Source organism: Otolemur garnettii, unplaced genomic scaffold (assembly GCF_000181295.1).
Source record: "Otolemur garnettii isolate 467f Iridium unplaced genomic scaffold, OtoGar3 scaffold00007, whole genome shotgun sequence".
Classification (NCBI taxonomy): domain Eukaryota; kingdom Metazoa; phylum Chordata; class Mammalia; order Primates; family Galagidae; genus Otolemur; species Otolemur garnettii.
In genome coordinates, this window is record NW_003852402.1 from 18,857,015 (window position 1) to 18,876,803 (window position 19,789).

A 19,789-nucleotide genomic window follows, 5' to 3' on the forward strand; every position below is an offset into this window, starting at 1 on the left:
GTCTCCTGCCTCCGCCTCCCAAGTTGCTGGGACCACAGGCGCCCGCCAAAATGCCTGGCTATTTTTTTTTCTTGGTTGCAGCCATCATTGTTGTTTGGTGGGCCCGGGCTGGATTCAAACCCGCCACCTTAGGTGTATGTGGCTGGCGCCTTAGCCACTTGAGCCACAGGTGCCAAGCCAGTAAGACTTCTTTAAGTTGACTACCCAAGGGACTATAACAAACTGGTCAACATATGGAGGTGGTCAACATAAGGAAGTAGGCCTGCTTTACTAGTATGTACATGTCTGGTCTATGAAAATTAGGTCAACTTCATGAAGTGGTTGACTCTAAAGGTTCTGCTGTATTTTTCAAAACAAAAAATAATACTGAAATCAAAATCATTTGCCATACTCTCAAAAAATATTATCTCTTTTATATATATTCTCTTTACCTTCAAATGTTCAATCTACCTTCACCTGATTTTGTCTCTTCACATTTGTCTATAATTTCCAGTTTCCTATCATAAGCATACACATTTTTTACAATTCTCTATAATTAATATTTATATATATAACTTTCTCATTACTTACCTAAAAAGTGTAAGAATAGAAATTCCATTATGATAAGTTGTGTTTTCATCATCATATAAAAGCTCTGCTTTGTTTTTGGTAGGAGCACTGGCTGCTTCTTCATCCAAAAGAACTAGTAAAGTCTTCACAGTATCTCTGCCACAATATGCAGTGCCATGGTTTATGGCATGAGATTTTGGCTAGAAGAAAAAATACTTTTAAGCGAATACAATAATTACCCTGCTGTGTGAATTGGGCACATTCTCCCATTTCATGTGCCACTGTTCTCATTCCTCTGTTGTGGAAATAACAAAAGAAATTGCTAAAGAGAAGCGGCTGTAAGGCATATGGACATTTCTCCCTTAAGCAATTATATAATCAAGCTTATCAAAATCCAGATTCATAAAAATAGATGTCTTTTAAAGAAAACATTAGGTTCTAGTCAAAGTAATATTAGGCTTTGAATCACAAAAATTTAGCCACTATCTAGCCAAGGGACCTAAGCCCCATGACTTAACCTCTCTATATTTTTTCTTTTATACCAAAAAGGAATGGGTTCTAAGGATCTGAATACCAACCTCATAAAAGATCTAATCAAATGCAAAAATGAAAAAGTAGCTGACATTCATTCATGCAGTAATCATTGATAAGCATATATTCTGTCCTAAGCACTATGTTTGAAGTTAAAATTATGAAGGTGAAAACCACTGCCTTTGAAGAACCCACCTTAAGTCTCAACCTCAAAAAAATAAGTAACCAAATAATTGCATTACAGAATGTTAAGTGCTATTTCTGATAAGAGTATACATGGTGCTGTGAGAGCACACAAAAGAGAACAATCAATGACCCTGGACTCAAAGATGGCTCCACAGGAAGAGACACACAGAAGTGGGAGAGAGCATGGCACTGTCAGGGACCAGGTAGTATGACATGGCTGAAGAACAAGGTAAAAGCCTGAGAAAGCTTTGTATACCATGCAAAGTAATTCTAAGTCAATCTGTTACAGATGTAAAATCTCTGGCTTAATTAAGCAAGGAAATAAAATGAGACTGTTTGGATTTTTAAAAAATGTCAATGATAGCAATATGTTAAATATATTTATTACAGGGTAAGGATGTTATCAAAGCTGGAGAGAGGGCCGCAAATTAAATACTATAATAAACTAGTTTAGAAATGAAAGGGGACAAACTGAAATAGTAATAGTAGAGATAAAAAAGCAAGTTAAATAGGGATAGCTGGAATAATCTAGTGATTATACAGATGAATAGAAAGACATTTATAATAATATATTACATACAGATACATATGATCATAAACTCTGAAGGCATTTCTGGCTAGTTGTATGTATTGTATAACTCTGGGGAAGGTGTTTTACCTCACTATGCTTAAGTTAAACTCACTGGCATATTAGGGGCAATGATAATGCCAAACCCACAGGGTTGTTAGACATTGTGCCTAGATATCAAAGCTGCCTTTCTAGGACATCCATTGCAGCTGCACAAGTATTCTCACCTTTCATCAGTATGTTCTTGGCCTTCATCTCTGCTTGGCAGACTAAAGCTACCAGGTGAACTATAACATATAGCTTCACTGAAGTTATTAAAAATTGCCTATCACAATCTGGTACTTAACACATTTTTCATTAGTACCAGGGAATTCCATATTGTTTAATTTTAAATTCATTGAGTATTATTTGATTGTGTTTTTTAAAGATTTCTGATTTGGTTGAAAACACAAACTAAAAACCAGGTTGTTTGTATCTTTATTTTTTCTGCCAGAGAAGGGGAGAGAGTGATGCTCTTAATTATCTGAAATTGTGACAGTTCCTGATTGATGCTTACATTAATAACCTGGTTGTCATTTGAGCCAAGCTAGTCATCAGGAAGGTCAACAACCATTAAATACACAGGGTAACATCCCAGAATCTCTCCTGTGAAAAATCTAAAAACAAAGTAAATCTAAGAAGCATTGTTATTGGAAAACAGTTTAAAATAATCCTAGAGGGCTGTGAGTAAATGAATGAGTGATTAAATAATAAAAATTATGCAAAAGACTTTCTTTACATACTGGCTATCATATATACACCTAATGAAAAGATGCCGTTACATTAACTGAATAAAATACAACAAATGGTTTATACCACATACTCCAAAATTCTGTTCTAGGGTAAAAAACATAGTTAATTTCCCCTTTGATACTATAGGTTAGAATCTATTACATGTATTTGAACATCTGTGTAAAAATATCAAGCTAGGGGCAAATGTTCTGGGAACATATAGTTAAAAGGTTGCAGGTATGGGGAAAATTCAGTTGCAGTAGAGTGGTAATGGAGGTAGAAAATAAGATCTCATAGACATTAAAAAAAAAGTAAATTGCTAACGAAAATAATTTCTACCAGGGCTTTTGCTGTCCTATAGTGTTTAGTATTGAGGTCAGAACCAGAGAAACCAGGCTCCTATTTTATAACTGAATAAATTGGAAAGTAATTGCTTTGTAAGAATAATTACTGAAAAATAGCACAAAATACCTTAATATCCTTCAAGGGATACTGGCGATTATCCAATGCCTCACTTTAACAAATATAGACAATTTGGCCCAAAGATGTTATGATTTACCCATGTTGAACATAATCCTACATAATCCTATTGAGAAATTTAAATTTTCAACATCATTTTAGAACACACTTTTCTGACATAAGTAGAAATAATCAATCATATCTACAATAAATAGAACAGATAATGTTTTGGATAGGAGGATAATAAAAAATAAGCAGCTCATTACCCGTGCAGGACTGATGTCAGTGGTGCTAACAGCTACACCTCCTTGTTGAGAATTGATAATATTTTTAATCCTCAAATCCAAATCCTCAGCAACTTCCTCTACTGCTTCATAAAAAGGATCCCTGCTGTTATGGCCTTTAATCAGCTGCATCTTTATCACTGACAGTATTCGACCCCCTGCAATGCTGAAAATAGAAATAACATTGCTTTTATAATAGTACTGCAAATTACAACATGCTTATAAGCTTGAAAACAAAATTCTCAGAGTTAATCAACACTTCCCAAAGAATATAGCTTTGATCTTATAAATCAAACAATAAAGCATTTAAGAAAACATGAGAATCATTAGAAATACAATTTAAAAAGTTTGTCTAAAAGCAAGTCATTTCACCAAGTTAAGCTGTTTCTTCCTTGATTTGAACACTGAAGGAAAATAATTCAGTTTATATGAAATCTGATAATGTATTCAGATATAGTTGTATACATGCAATATATTTAAAATACATACTTTTAGATAAAACAAAGATAACAAAAATAGCCACCTTTCATTGAATACTTAGAATCTTACATTAATTTAACCTTAAAACCAATTCAATAAATTAGTATTATTACTCCTAAATCACAAGTGAGAAAAGGGAGTCTCATAAAGGTTATATGGCTTGTACAAGAACTCATGATATTCTGGACTGAGGCAGGGAGGAAGGAGACTATCTTGTAACACATAAGATACTGCATCTAATAAGTGAACAATTACACATGAAAGAGGAAATTAAGCAAGTTAGTACTGACCCAAAGCAAACCAGAGACTGGACCAACTGTGGTCAACAGAGAAGTATTTTTAAAAACCTGAAATCAATATTTTTTAGACCAAACCTGAACCTAAAAGAATTTGGTTTAGCTCCTGCTCTATAGGACTGAACAGGACCATAGTGAGAAACATAGAGGAGGAATCTGGGGCCATTTTAAGGAAAATCTTAATAGCTGTCCAACAATAATAGAAGACTATTCTCTTTTGAGTCATAAAATCCCTATCCCTAGTGGTATCGCTGTACAGTGCCAAAGGAGAAACTGTTCAGGTCTGACTATGAACCATGAAGTCAGGCTGCCAAAGCATGAATGGCAGCTCTGACACTTTCTACCTTGAGTATGCTATTAAACTTCTCTTTTGTAGTGGCACAAAGGAAATTATGAATAAATTTTTCACTCTCACAGCTTTATTGATTGCAAGGTTTTATGTTTTTGTTGTTTTTTTTTTTTTTCCAGACAGTCTCACTATGTCACCCTTGGTAGACTCCAATGGTATCATCATAGCTCACAGCAACCTTAAACTCTTGGGCTCAAGTGATTCTCTTGCCTCAGCCTCCTGAGTAGCTGGGACTACAGGTGTCTGCCATAATGCTCAAATAGTTTTAGAAACAGGGTCTCGCTCTGCCTCAGGCTAGTCTCGAATTCGTGTGCTCAGGCAATCCACCCGCCTTGGCCTCCCAGACTCCTAGGATTACAGGAGTGAGCCACCATGCTCAGCCCGGTTTTATGTTTTAGAGAAATGCCAAGTTCCCTAACAAGCCCTGGAAATTTCACTGTTCACATTTAAATAGCTGGCCCAGACAGAAATTGAAAGTTAGAAGAAATCACAGAGAAACTTAATGTATGATGATAATTCATTTTCCTGATCAAAATCATATTCAGCATTTGTTTTAAAACATCAACTCTAGATCTTACCATAATAAATCACAATCTCCAGAGTGGTAGATGTCTACATTGTTTTAAGAGTAATTCTTATGATTAGGCAAGGGTGGGGAAAATGTCATGAAAAAATTAACTCCTTGAGAAAGGAACTATATTTTACTAATCTTCATATTACCATCTTACATTTGGCACACAGAAGTGTTGAATAAATTAACACTGTCACATGAAGTAATCTAAAGTTTTTAAAAGTAAGACAAAAGATACATATTTTACTATTATTCATATTGTTATTTATATATAAAAGTACTAGGAGGTTTCCAGTTACAAAATGGCAGAATAGATACTCTTTCTGGGGGATATCTCACAGATGGTGGCAGAAATAGAGACAAATCTCCAAATAACACCCACTGTCTCCTATAAAAAGGAACAAGCAAGAGTTTTCTACTTATATCATCATCATCAAATAGAGTTTTATTTCTTCCTTTTCAATTGTTTTATGACCAATTTCTCTTTTTTGTCTTACTAGACTGAATTGGACATCTAAAACTATATTGAAAAGATATGATGATAGCAGAAACTCCTGTCTTAATCTTAAATTAAATGCTAAAACATTTTACCATTAAATAGGTTTTCTTACAAACCCTTTTATCAAGTTAAAGGCTGTATTCTTAGTTCATCTTTACACTGAGGAATTAGCCCTGTAGAGTGAATTATGTGTTTTCTATTAGACTCCTCACCTTTGGCAGTTGCTGGGCTTTGTCCCTGTCCCCTTAGACCTTAATGGCTATAAGAATAAGAACCTCCAATTCACCAAATTCAGCAAATGCTCTCAAAACAATAGCTGGTTTCCCTTCGTGACTTGCCTCTCTGGTATTCCTCCTTCACCCATTTTTTGACCTATATTTTCATTGTATTTCCCTATTCATTAACGAATTTAAGGAAGCATTCTTAAAATATGTTATCCAGCATTATTATTATTTTATTTATTTATTTTTGAGACAGAGTATCACTAGTCACCCTCAGTAGAGTGCCATGGTATCACAGCTCACAGCAATCTCAAACTCTGGGCCCAAGTGATTCTCTTGCCTTAGCCTCCCAAGTAGCTGGGACTACAGGCACCCGCCACAATGACCAGGTATTTTTTGATTGTAGATGTCATTGTTGTTTGGCAGGCCTGGACTGGGTTCGAACCCACCAGCTCAGGTGTATTAGCCAATGCCCTCAAGCTGAGCTACAGGTGCCAGCCTATTAATTATTTTCAATGAAAGCATCAATCAGAGGACCTAGTCTGCCATACTTCTGAAACCAGAAGTCTGAGTAGACTCAAGGACTTTTTTTTCGGCTGGTTTTTAAAATTTTCACTTGAAAGCACAAAAATGAATTCAATAAAATGTAACCAAATTAAAACACAATTAACACACTATCCTTTTCCCCAGAATTAATCTCTAATAGAAAAGAGTTTAAAAAGAACTCCAATGGTTAATAAAATATGAAAGAATATCTTAGTGCCAAATACAAGAACAAAAATAAGTGCTTCAAATGGTATTAAGAAAGTCACCTTTGACCTTTTCTCATTCCTTCTATAGGACAAAAATGCTAAATTTTAAAGATGATATAATTTACTAAGTTGAATTTAGGAGAAAATTTACAAGACTCCAGAGACTTGCCACGGTCAACATTTTGAATCTCCAGCAAAATATTCCAAATACCAGTCCTCTTCCTAATCTATTGTTATGTATTAACAATTAGAACTGATTATTAGGTCTTCTAATATCTGTTCAGTAACATAGTGTCTTAATTCTTACTTTTAGAGTCTAGAAACACCAGCAGTTTCAACCAAAATGATACCAGAACATTTGTGCTATTCACTGGGGATGCAAAATGAACAATACATTTCTTTTTAAGGTCATGACTGATTGTAAGACAATGAAATACTTAAAATACAGAAAGACATTGGGTGGGGAAATAGAAGGAGGTATTCAGGAATACTTCATTCACAGATGACAGATTATGACTTTTTCAGATGAACGTTAATAGAAGAATTTAAATGAGAAAGAAATAAACTGTACCTCCTAACCATATCATACCAGCACAGAATAATGTGGAGCAGAGAAAAATGAGGCTACTGATGAAGAACACAATTAAATCACGGAGCTTATACCAAAACAAAGTAACTGGAAGAGAACACAAAGCAAAAATATAGACAAATGATTAATAATATTTCAATGCAATTGTTGACTATCTTCATTTTCCTAAAATGACTGGCTTTTTCTGTTCAATATTTAAGAATTTGATATTTATTTGCTGAAATAGTTTTCCCTTTAAAAATTAAATGTGATTAAAGATGTCACATGCCTTTTTATCAGTCAAGTGCAATGCCTCACACCTGTAATCCTAGCACTCTGGGAGACCAAGACAAGAGGATCACTTGAGCTCAGCAGTTTGAGACCAGCCTAAGCAAAGCGAGACCCTGTCTCTACCAAAAAATAGGAAAATTAGTCAGGTGTTGGGGCAGGCTCTTCTAAATCCTAGCTACCTGGGAGGCTGAGCTAGGAAGACTGCTGGAGCTCAGGAGTTTGAAGTTTTTATGAGCTAGGCTGTTGCCATGGCACTCCAACCTGGACAACAGAGTGAGACTCTATCTCCAAAAAAAAAAAAGAAAAAAGAAAAAGAAAAGCTACATGAATATACCAAAAATGTTTCTGCAATTTTTTAAACAAGAAAAATATTAGCATTAAAGTAGACTGAATAATTTCACCAGGATTTAACACTTATAAATATAAGTATATATTTACATTTATAGAATGCAGTCCAGTATATATAGTCATTCCCTTTACAATAACATTCTAGTCAACAACATATATGTCAGTACTCCCATTATATTATAATGGGGCCAAAAAATTCCTATCTCCTAGTGATGCTATAGCCATCATATTGTCACAGTGCAACACATTACTCATGTGCTTGTAGTGATATTGATATAAACAAACCTACCGCACTGCCAGTCATATAAAAGTATAACAAAACAATTATATATTAAAAATGAATAATAAATGACTATCTGATTTATTACTATACTTTTAATTATAACTTTAGAGTGTAGTCCCTCTACTTACTAAAAAATATTAACCAGCCAAGTGTAGTGGGTCAGGCCTACAATCTCAGCACTTTGGGAGACTGAGGTGAGAGAACCACTTGAGGCCAGAAGTTCAAGGCCAAATTAGGCAACATAGTAACACCCCATCTCTAAAAAAATAATTAGTTTGGTATAGTTCCATGCACCTGTAGTCTTAGCTACTTGGGAGGCTGAAGCAGGAGGACTGCTTGAGCCCAGGAATTAAAGCCTACAGTGATGACCAGGCCACTGCACTCCAGCCTGGGTGAAAAGAGTGAAATCCTGTAGCTAAAAATTAAAAATAAAACATTTTTTTAAAACTTAACTGTAAAACAGCCTCAGGCAAGTCCTTCAGGTATATCTCTGAAAAAAAACATTATCATTAAGATGACACCTCCATGGGTGTTACTGCCTCTGAAAATCTTCTAGTGGAACAGACGGTGGGAGAAAATGATACTGATGATGCTAACCCTGTGAATGCCTGTGTGTTTATATCTTAGTAATTTATACATCTATACAATGTGTTTGTTTTAAGCTAAATGTTATTACCAAAGTGTCAAAAGGTAAAAAAAAAAATGAAAAATTTATAGTTACAATAAGCTAAAATTAATTACTGAAGAAAGAAAATTTTGTTTTATAAATTTCGTGTAGTCTAAGTGTACAATGTTTATAAAGTCTGCTGAAGTGTTTCGGATTGTGTGTGAAAACCCCACACTGTACCCCAGAAGTGCATTAATGTGCATAGTTACCATTCAATAAAAAAAAAAGTCTGCTTTAGTATACAGTAATGTCTTAGGCCTTTACAATCACTTACCACCACTCACTGACTCACCCAGAGGAACTTCTAGTCCTCTGAACTCCATTCACTTACCATGATGACTTTTATATGTACATACCATTTTTTATCTTTTGTATCACATTTTACTGTACTTTGTTTAGATACATTTAAATACATAAATACCATTATGTTACATTGCCTATAATATTCAGTACTTTAAGGTTTGTAGCCTAGGAACAACCGGCCATATCATTTAGCCTACGCAAATAGTAGGCTATACCTCTAGGTTTGTGTTAAGTATACTCTAGTACACTCTATGATGTTCACAAACTAACAAAATTGCCTAGTGACACAGTTCTCATATCCCGTTATTATGTGATGCACAACTACATAATGTAGGTGTGCACTAAAAATTTGTACAGTAAACATAAAATACAGAATTTTAAACTTCTAAATAACAGAGAACTATTAATTTATATAGCATGAAACCTCTAATTTATAAGACATTTTTCAGGTCAAAGTATAGTATGCATTTTATGGCGGCACCTACTGGCAAAGTGTAGAATTGCAGCCAGCTATAGATAAGATGGCCTCATGAAAAGCTGGCATGGGTCAATGAGGATGAGAATCATCAATTCTTTTTTTTTTAATTAATTTCTTCCCAGTTTGTCTATTCTCTTTTCTTCTATAGACTTAAAAATTATTGTAATTTTGCAATTACAAGATGATTAGTACAAATTTATCCTCAGATACAAGCATTAAATACATTTTTATCTCTGAGTTTTAAGGTTGAGAGATGAAGAGGCCAGAGCAACAGAAAGGGAAGAGTTATATTGCATATGGTTCTGTACGACACACTGAGGTTTCTGGAGTGGTAGGTTCAAACCCAGCCTTGGACCAGCTAAATAACTGCAACCAAAAAATAGCCAGGCGTTGTGGTGGGTGCCTGAAGTTCTGGCTACTTGGGAAGCTGAGGCCAGAGAATCACTTAAGCCGAACAGTTTATGAGCCGTGATGCCACAGCACTCTACCAAGGGCAACATAGTGAGACTTTGTCTCAAAAAACAAAGAAAAAAGTATAAGCTCAACTATAACATCCATCCAGATAAGCATTCTTGACACTCTTATCCTGGTTCCCACAAAGTAGGACAACTGTCTTTTCTTCTGTATCCTTTCTATTTATTACGGTATGAACAGAGTATATGTTTTTACTTTTTAATACTTTTACTTTTGAAAATTATAAAACATATATACTACTAAGCCAAAAAAACCTTTCTTTTAAAAAACCTAAATCACCACAAAGAAGAAAATTAAGATTGCTCAATGAACTACTTAGACACTTAAAGACACTATTTGGATGGAGGGAGGGTAAACGATGAGATCACACCTATTGTGCGTATGTCAAATCTATTAAGTGTGGAGTATAAATGTCTTAACACAATAATTAAGTGAGGTGAAGGCTATGTTAACCAGTTTGATGTAAGCATTCCAAATTGTATATAAAATCAGCACATAAACACATTAATGTATACAGTTATGATTTAATAATAATAAAAAAGGGAAAAAAAATTTAAAATACACTATTTGGATACCAACTTCTTCATGGTCTTTCTTGTCCAGAAGACAGAGTAATTTACTCATTATGACCAGAGAGGATTTCCAAAATAAATGACAGCTAAGTTGAAATCCATTCCCTCACCTTACATGCCTCTAAAACAAATGTACTTCTACCCTATTGATCACCTACCAGAACCAGAAATTCCTTCAAAAAGAATGTAATTGTGACAAATTATATTGAATTGAATATATACATTTATCTTTGCTACCTCCCAAAACCCCACTAAAATGTCAAAAAAAAAAAAATTCTTAAATCTGTATGAAAAAAGAGAATGGAAGAAGAAATAATAGCTAGTGATGGCAAAGACATTTCATGAAAGTATGGAAAAATGAAGAGCAGATGATGGGTCAAGTCATAACTATCTAGAACACAGAAAGATAAAATCTAATTAGCATTAGTAAGAAGTAAACTCAAAAATTCTCCAAAAATGAAGGCAATATTGAAGGCTATCGTAAAGGTAGGGTTAAATAAAGGAAAACTAGCTGACAATTTTTACATAAGAAACATTTATATCCATTCTACTTCTAGTCTGAGCAGGCAACCTACTGTGCCTCTCACCTCAGCATGGGAAATAGGATTACTCTGAAGAAACTAACCTGACAACGGGACTAAAAACAAAGGGACTGAGTTCTACAGATTTACACATTTCAGAGATTGAAGGATGCTTCCGTGGAAAGTCTTGGGAAAGTCTTGGGAAAGTCTTAAAGAAAAGACCTGACATTGGGAGAGTGAGTCCTCAACAAAAAAGCCAATTGGCCATCATGCTATAAATTAAGCTTACTATACAAGGCTGCTAACCAGCTTTAAGGAATTCTCTCTTACACATGAAAGCACAGTTCAGAATCACCACACATTGTAAGAACACCTCTAACATGAAAGAGAGCAAAAAAAAGAAATTAACAAACAGAAAAACAATCTAGATAAAACAAAGACACTCCTAGAAACAGAAAAAAACATTTTTAAAACTAATTACAATAGGCCCAGTTTCTAATTTGGTTTCCACAGTCAGAAGGATTAGCTTTTGCAGGTGGTTGCACACTTGGTTAATCTGGCCATACTCAGTCTTGTACCAAAAGAACTCAACAAAACCTTAGGCCAGAGGCACAGTAACTTAAAGAGCCAGAGGAAGTGAAAGTAAAATTAGAGCAAGGAAACAGATAAAAGAAAATACTCATGAGGAAGAATCAGTAGAAAAATCCTGGCAACATGAAAAACCAGTCCAGAACAATACCAACAAGGGACCATGAGGTAGCTACTGCAGAGGATTCCACCTATAAAGAAATGTTAGAAATGACAGAAGAGGAATTTAAAACACAGATGATGAAAACAATGAAGGATATTGCTGAGAAAGTGGAAAATAACCAAAAAACAAAGAAGGAAATTGCTGAGAAAGTGGAAAATAACCAAAGGAAATCCAAAAAAAAAAAAAAAGAGAGATGAACCATATGAAGAATACAAAAAGGACATAGCAGAGCTGAAGGAATTGAAACAGTCAATTAGGGAAACTTAAAAATGCAATACAAAGTATCAACAATAGATTAGGCCATGCAGAAGAAAGAATCTCAGAGGTAGAGGACAAAGCTCATGAGATAACTCAGATAGTTTAAGTGTCAGAAAAAAAGAAAGAGCAAGCACAACATTCACTGACAGAGTTACAGGACTTTATGAAGTGTTATATAGGTATCCCAGAAGGGGAAGAAGAATGCCCCAGAAGAATGAAAGCCATATTAGAGAATATTATAAATGAAAATTTCCCAAATATCACCAAAGATTCTGACATACTCCTTTCAGAGGGATATGGGACCCCAGGTCACCTCAACTCAAATAGAGCTTCTCCAAGACACATTGTGATGAACCTGTCCAAAGTCAAGACAAAACAAAAGATTTTGCAAGCTGTCAAGAGTAAGCACCAATTGACCTACAGGGGCAAATCCATCATGGTGACCACAGACTTCTCTAATGAAACTTTTCAAGCCAGAAGACAATGGTCATTTACCTTTAATCTACTTAAACAAAACAATTGCCAACCCAGAATTCTATATCCTGCTAGCTAAGGTTTAAAACTGATGGAGAAGGGCAGCACCTGTGGCTCAAGGAGTAGGACGCTGGCCCCATATGCCGGAGGTGGTGGGTTCAAACCCAGCCCCGGCCAAAAACAGCAAAAAATAAAATAAAATAAAATAAAATTGACAGAGAAATCAAATCTTTTGCTGATATGCAAACACTGAGGAAATTTTCCATAAGACCAGCTCTATGGGAAATACTTCAACCTGTTCTACACACTGACCATCACAATGAATCAACAGCAAAGTAGGCACCCAGAAATTAAAGGACAGAACCTAGCTTCCATAATGATGCAAAAGATAAAACTAAGCAATGGACTCTTACAAAATAAGATGAATAGAATGTTACCACACTTATCAATTATCTCAATAAATATTAATGGCTTGAATTCCCCACTGAAGAAGCATAAATTGGCTGATTGGATTAAAAAACACAAGCCATCCATCTGCTGTCTTCAGGAAACACACCTAGCCTCAAAAGACAAATTAAAACTCAGAGTTAAGGGTTGGAAGACCATTTTTAAGCCAAATGGAATTCAGAAGAAAAGAGGAGTTGCAATCTTATTTTCAGATACATGTGGATTTAAAGCAACTAAAGTCAAAAAAGACAAAGATGGTAACTTCATATACATCAAGGGAAAAATACAACAATAAGACATTTCAATTCTAAATATTTATGCACCCAACTTAACTGCTTCCAGATTCTTGAAACAAACCTTACTTAGTCTGAGCAATATGATATCCTATAACACCATAATAACAGGAGACTTTAACACTCCTCTCACAGAGCTGAACAGATCCTCTAAACAGAAATTAAACAAAGATATAAAGGTCTCAAATGAGACCCTAGAACAACTGTGCTTGTTAGACGTATATAGAACACTCCATCCCAAAGATAAAGAATATATATTCTTCTCATCGCCCCATGGAACATTCTCCAAAATTGATAATATCCTAGGACACAAAACAAACCTCAACAGAATCAAAAGAATTGAAATTTTATCTTGTATCTTCTCAGATCACAAGGCACTAAAGGTGGAACTCAACTCCAACAAAAACGTTCAACCCCACACAAAGGCATGGAAATTAAACAACCTTCTGTTGAACGACAGTTGGGTGCAGGAAGAAATAAAAGAGGAAATCATTAACTTCCTCAGCATAACAACAATGAAGACACACGCTACCAAAACCTGTGGGATACTGCAAAAGCAGTTCTGAGAGGAAAATTTATCACTTTAGATGAGAAAAACTTTTGAAAAACAGAAAGAGAGCACATCAACAAACTCACAAGCCATCTTACAGAACTGGAAAAAGAAGAACAATCTAAGCCTAAACCCAGCAGAAGAAAAGAAATATCTAAAATTAAATCAGAGATCAATGAAATTGAAAAAAAAAAAGAATCATTCAGAAAATTAATGAAACAAGGAGCTGATTTTTTGAAAAAATAAATAAAATAGATACACCTTTGGCCAGATTAACTAGAAATAGAAAAGTAAAATCTCTAGTAACCTCAATCAGAAATGATAAAGAGGAAATAACAACTAATGCCACAGAGATACAAGAGATTATCTCTGAATACTACCAGAAACTCTATCCCCCCAAATTTGACAAGGTGAAGGAAACAGAGTATTTGGAATCATACCCTCTTCTCTAGGAAGAAACAGATCTCCTGAACAGACCAATTTCAAGTATTGTGATCAAAGAAACAAAAAATCTCCCAACAAAATAATGCCCTGGTCCAGATGGCTTCACACCAGAATTCTACCAAACCTTCAAAGAAGAGCTTATTCCCATACTGCAGAAATTATTAAAAAAACTGAGGAGGAAGGAATCTTCCCCAACACGTTCTATGAAGCAAACATCATCCTGATACCAAAACCCAACTAAAAGACCCAAAAGGGAGAAAGAACTTTAGACCAATTTCACTAATGAATATGGATGCAAAAATTCTCAACAAATCCTAACCAATAGATTACAGCTTATCATCAAAAAAGTCATACATCATGATCAAGTAGGTTTCATCCCAGGGATGCAAGGCTGGTTTAACATACACAAGTCCATAAACGTTAGCCACTAGATTAACAGAAGCAAAAACAAAGACCATATGATCCTCTCAGTAGATGTAGAAAAATCCAGCATCTTTTTCTAATTAGAACACTGAAGAGTATAGGCATAGGTGGAACATTTCTTAAACCGATCAAAGCTATCTATCACAAACCCACAGCTAATATTTTACTGAATGGAGTAAAACTGAAAGCTTTTCCTCTCCAAACTAGAACCAGACAAGGTTATCCCCTATCACCACTACTATTCAACATAGTGCTGGAAGTTCTAGCCAATACAATTAGGCAAGAGAAGGAAATAAAGGGCATCCAAATGGGAGCAGGAGAAGGTCAAACTCTCCCTCTTTGCTGACAATATGATCTTATACTTTGAGAATCCCAAAGACTCAACCACAAGACTCCTGGAAGTCATCAAAAAATACAGTAATGTCTCAGGATATAAAATCACTGTCCACAAGTCAGTAGCCTTTGTACATGGTTGTACATAACAACCAAAATGAGAGGCTAATTAAGGACACAACTCCCTTCACCATAGCTTCAAAGAAAATGAAATACCTAGGAATATACCTAACAAAAGAGATGAAGGATCTCTATGAAGAAAATTATGAAACCCTAAGAAGAAAAAGTAGCAGAGGATATTAACAAATGGAAGAACATACCATGCTCATGACTGGGAAGAATCAACATTGTGAAAATGTCAAAGCGATCTACCTATTCAATGCCATCCCTATTAAAATACCAACATCATACTTTCAAGACTTGGAAAAAATGATTCTGCGTTTTGTATGGAACCAAAAAAACCCCAGTATAGCTAAGGCAGCTCTTAGTAATAAAAACCAAGTGGGGGGGCATCAGCATACCAGACTTTAAGCTGTACTACAAGGCCATAGTTGTGAAAACAGCATGGTACTGGCACAAAAATAAGAGACAAAGACATTTGGAATCAAATAGAAAACCAGGAAATGAAACTAACATCTTACAGCCACCTAATCTTTGATAAACCAAACAAGAACACACACTGGGGGAAAGAATCCCTATTCAATAAATGGTGCTGGGAGAACTGGATATCCATATGTAAAAGACTGAAACTGGACCCACACCTTTCATATACAATCAAATGTGAGACCAGGCCGGGTATGGTGGCTCACGCCTGTTGTCCCAGCACTGTGGGAGGCCAAGGCCGGTGGATCATCTATGCTCAGAGGTTGAGACCAGCTGAAGACTCCCCTGAGGCAGAGTGAGCCAGAGTGAGACCCCGTCTCTACAACAACAAGACAGCCAGACCTTGTGATCCCAGCTACATGGGGGGCAAGAGAACACTACAGGAGGAAGAAGTAAAAAAAAAAAAAATTATTAAAAAAAAAACTTCAAAGTAAGATAAGTTGAAATAAAAAAAAAATTTTTTTAAAAAATGTGAGACCAAAATGAAGACATTTCCCTACTATTTACTTTTTCTGAGAAAGTTATTTGAGAAAAATAAGAGGTTTACCAATTGAAAATAAAGTCATGAATTCCAGGAAACAAGACAGAGGCAGAGAAAATTCACAAGGTGATAATGAAAGTTCATGGTTGCCACTCTGACACAGGCTTAGCAAACAAAAAGTTTAACGATAGAATAAGGAAGACAAAGAATTCTCCAGAAGGAATGTCTGCAAAGGCAAAAAAGAACTTATAGGCAAACCAATTATTAAGAAGAAATCTTACAGTTTTACTGTCAAGACTGATAAAGAATTGATGATAAATATACAGGGAATAAAGCAAAAGAAAAAAAAACAACGATTAACCCTAGGAAAAAAATTGTATAAGGAAGGAAACATATCACAGAGCTTAGCTGTAGGCAATATTTACAGTCATAATAATGTAAATTCTAAAATGTGATCTAACTAAAAATTGTGGCATAACTATATTAGAAGGATGAAAGAAGAGAGAAGGGGGTCTAGGGGAAAAGGTTGTTAGGGGGTTGGTGAAGGGATTCCTCATATTCCATGGCAGGATGTTAATGGGTAATGTCTAAAATTGAAAATTCAAAAATAGCCATAAAAAAATTTCCTTTAAAGGGAGATAAATATAAAAACAAATACAAAAAACAGTTAAAGTCTATTCCTCTGAGGAAAACTTTTCATTATAAATCTGTAGCATCCCTTGACCTTCATAAGATATATCCATATTGCTTTTTAAAAAATAAACTATTTTTAAAAATTAATTATCTGCTATCTCAGAAGAAATAGCCAGCTAGTATTTTATCTAGAAGTTCAGAATATATCACTGGTATTCTCTAAGTCATTTTCAAAATCCTATTCCCAAATTTACTTCTTTTTAATGAATAACCACATGAGAAAACAGGATGCAAATCAGAATAAAATTCTGAAAAAACTTATTAGAATCTTAGAATATGTTATCCACCGTGATTGCTAGCATACACAATCTACTTCTACCCTCTGAAATTACTCACCACCCAACACATCTATATTATAAATGGGAGTCATCTATATTATAAATGGGCTCAAGCGGCTAAGGTGGCTGGTTCGAATCCAGCCCAGGCCCGCCAAACAATAATGATGGCTGCAACCAAAAAATAGCCAGGCATTGTGGCGGGCGCCTGTGGTCCCAGCTACTTGGGAAGCTGAGGCAGGAGACTCGCTTGAGCCCAGAGCTGGAGGTTGCTGTGAGCTGTGAGGCCACAGCACTCTACCCAGGGTGACAGGCTCTGTCTCAAAAAAAAAAAAAAAATCTCAGAATCACTTATGACGTAAGGTCATGTGATTATAATTTATTCATCTAGATATTTTGTTTCTTCTCCCTATTATTTGGCTTGATGCCTGGTCATATTAATACCTTCTTTATTCTTATCTCTGATTCTGTGAAGTTTTTTTTTCTAATTTTTTTTTATTAAATCATAGCTGTGTACACTATCTGATTCTGTGAAGTTTTAAAGATAGATTAATCATACATTTGTGATTTATGAAAAGTTGTTACCTTGGATTTGATATTTCTCCAAGAATCTCATCTAGTTTGTCAGTGAAATTAATAAAATTAGACAATCCCTTTACATGTGTCCTTAAAGGATCAGATGGTGATGGTGCATATCCTTTCCCTCCGAGCTCTATTGCTCTAATAAATGATGTGGCCACCTATGAATTAAAACAAATGATTCAATTACATTTAATGATTTAGAAGTTAAAACTATAATTTATAAAGCTAGGTACATCAATATAATTCTAGAAATATAGTTAAAGTGAAGCAGATTTTATGGCTCAGGTCACACTTTGATTCATAATCAAATAACCAAAGAAACACATATTATCAGAATTCATGCTACCAAGGGTGTTAGCAATGTCATCCAACTGCAGGTGGGGACTAAAGAGCTAAGTAAAGGACAAATTAAAGGCTAAAGAACATATTCATGACAATATGTCATTGATTATTGCACTCAGGATTATATCCTAATATAAATTGATTATTGGCTACTGAAATTGCTATATGAAACAAAGAAATTTTAATGTCAACTGATCTGTTGTGTTAAACAGGTCAGGCAATTCAATACTTCCAAAGCTCAGCTTCTTTATTTGTTAAATAAAGGTTTAGATAATCACTACATTTTATCTAGCTTTCACATCCTAGGATGATTTCATTATGTATAGTTCAAAGGGGCTTTGATTTGTCTTCACAATGATGAAAATACACGTGTGATGTTTGTACATAAAAACTACAGTCCCCAGACTCCGGGTCATGGACCAGTATCAGTCTGTGGCCTGTTAGGAATTGGCTGCACAGCAGGTGAGCAGTGGACCAGCAATGCGTCATCTGTCTTTATAGCTGCTCCCCATTGCTCACATCATCACTTGAGTTCCGCCTCCAGCCACATCAGTGGCAGCATTAGATTCTCATAGGAGCATGATAAACCCTGTTATAAACTGAATGTGGAAATCTAGTTTGCACACACTTCCAGAGAATCTAATGCTGCCTCCGACATTCCTACCTGCCCTAGTCCATCAAAAACTGTCATCCATGAAACTAGTCGCTGGTGCCAAAAAGTTTAGGGACTGCATAAAAGTATCTCCATCAAAGATGAAATGTTAGAAAGCAGTATTTTCCAAGTGTATCCTAGGAAAGACAAATTTTATGAAGTATCAATAATTTGGGGCAGAGTTCCATGATCAAAGAACTTAGAAAACAAAATACTAAATAACAAAATTAACTTATTTATTATAAGCTTTAAGCAGATTTCTTTATGGCAAGACTTCTTAGATCTCTTCATATACAAACATTCATTATGTATAATGTAATTCATTACATATAAGTATGTAAGCCAGAAGACACTATAACCAATAGGGGTACAAACTATTTCTAAATTTTTTGTCATTGGAAACATTTTCAAAGAGAATTTATCAAGGTTAGCACACTATAGAACATATGTAGGGAAATATGATTTAGAAAAAGTCTTCCATACCAAACTATAGTAAAAAATTCCATGGATTTTCAAATACAGAGATAAAACATAAATTACATACTAAAAGTTGTTTCATCATAATTACAAGAACTTCTACATCAGGGTACATGGATCTACTTTTAAAGAAGTCTTTAACAATCTTGAAAATGTAACACACTCATACCAAAAAGATAGACATCTGTTTCTCTTGAGCAGCATGTTTCAAATCAGTGAAGGCTTCTCTTCCAAGCCCTCTATCAGGAATATTGAGGATATGAGCCACAGCCAGGTCATTCTTTGAATTCACTAGCAGGTTTAAATATGAAAATATAATTTTCCTTGCCACTAGTTGCATCTGTACAATAAAATAGGTTAATTTATTAATTGCAATTGTTCTAAATCCATAAATATTCTTTTTATAAATGCAGTAAAAATGCATACAATCATTCAATCACAATACTCCAGTCAGCTCTTTAGGCAAAGATAATTGCTTTATAAACTGAAAATTTAAGTTGGACAAACAACACATCTTGCTCATGAAGTCAAGTTGCTGCCAATGAGAAATTAAGAGAAAATAGCAACTATTACTGGAAAAGAATTCTTAGAAAATGATATAAAAGAAAACAGCTCAGGCTCGGCGCCTATAGCTCAACCGGCTAAGGCGCCAGCCACGTACACCTAAGGTGGCGGGTTCAAATCCCCAGC

General features: G+C 35.0%; 1 protein-coding gene across 1 annotated transcript in view; it reads right to left on the reverse strand.

Annotated features, from left to right (window-relative positions):
- Positions 1 to 19,789, reverse strand: part of PARPBP (PARP1 binding protein) — a 68,807-nt gene that overhangs the window by 18,345 nt on the left and 30,673 nt on the right. Inside the window, exons 6-9 of the mRNA XM_003783300.2 lie at positions 19,269 to 19,439; positions 17,632 to 17,786; positions 3,331 to 3,514; positions 571 to 749 (exon numbers count right to left, since the gene is read on the reverse strand). Coding sequence (XP_003783348.1) covers positions 571 to 749; positions 3,331 to 3,514; positions 17,632 to 17,786; positions 19,269 to 19,439 — 689 coding nt within the window. The remainder of the gene's footprint in view (positions 1 to 570; positions 750 to 3,330; positions 3,515 to 17,631; positions 17,787 to 19,268; positions 19,440 to 19,789) is intronic.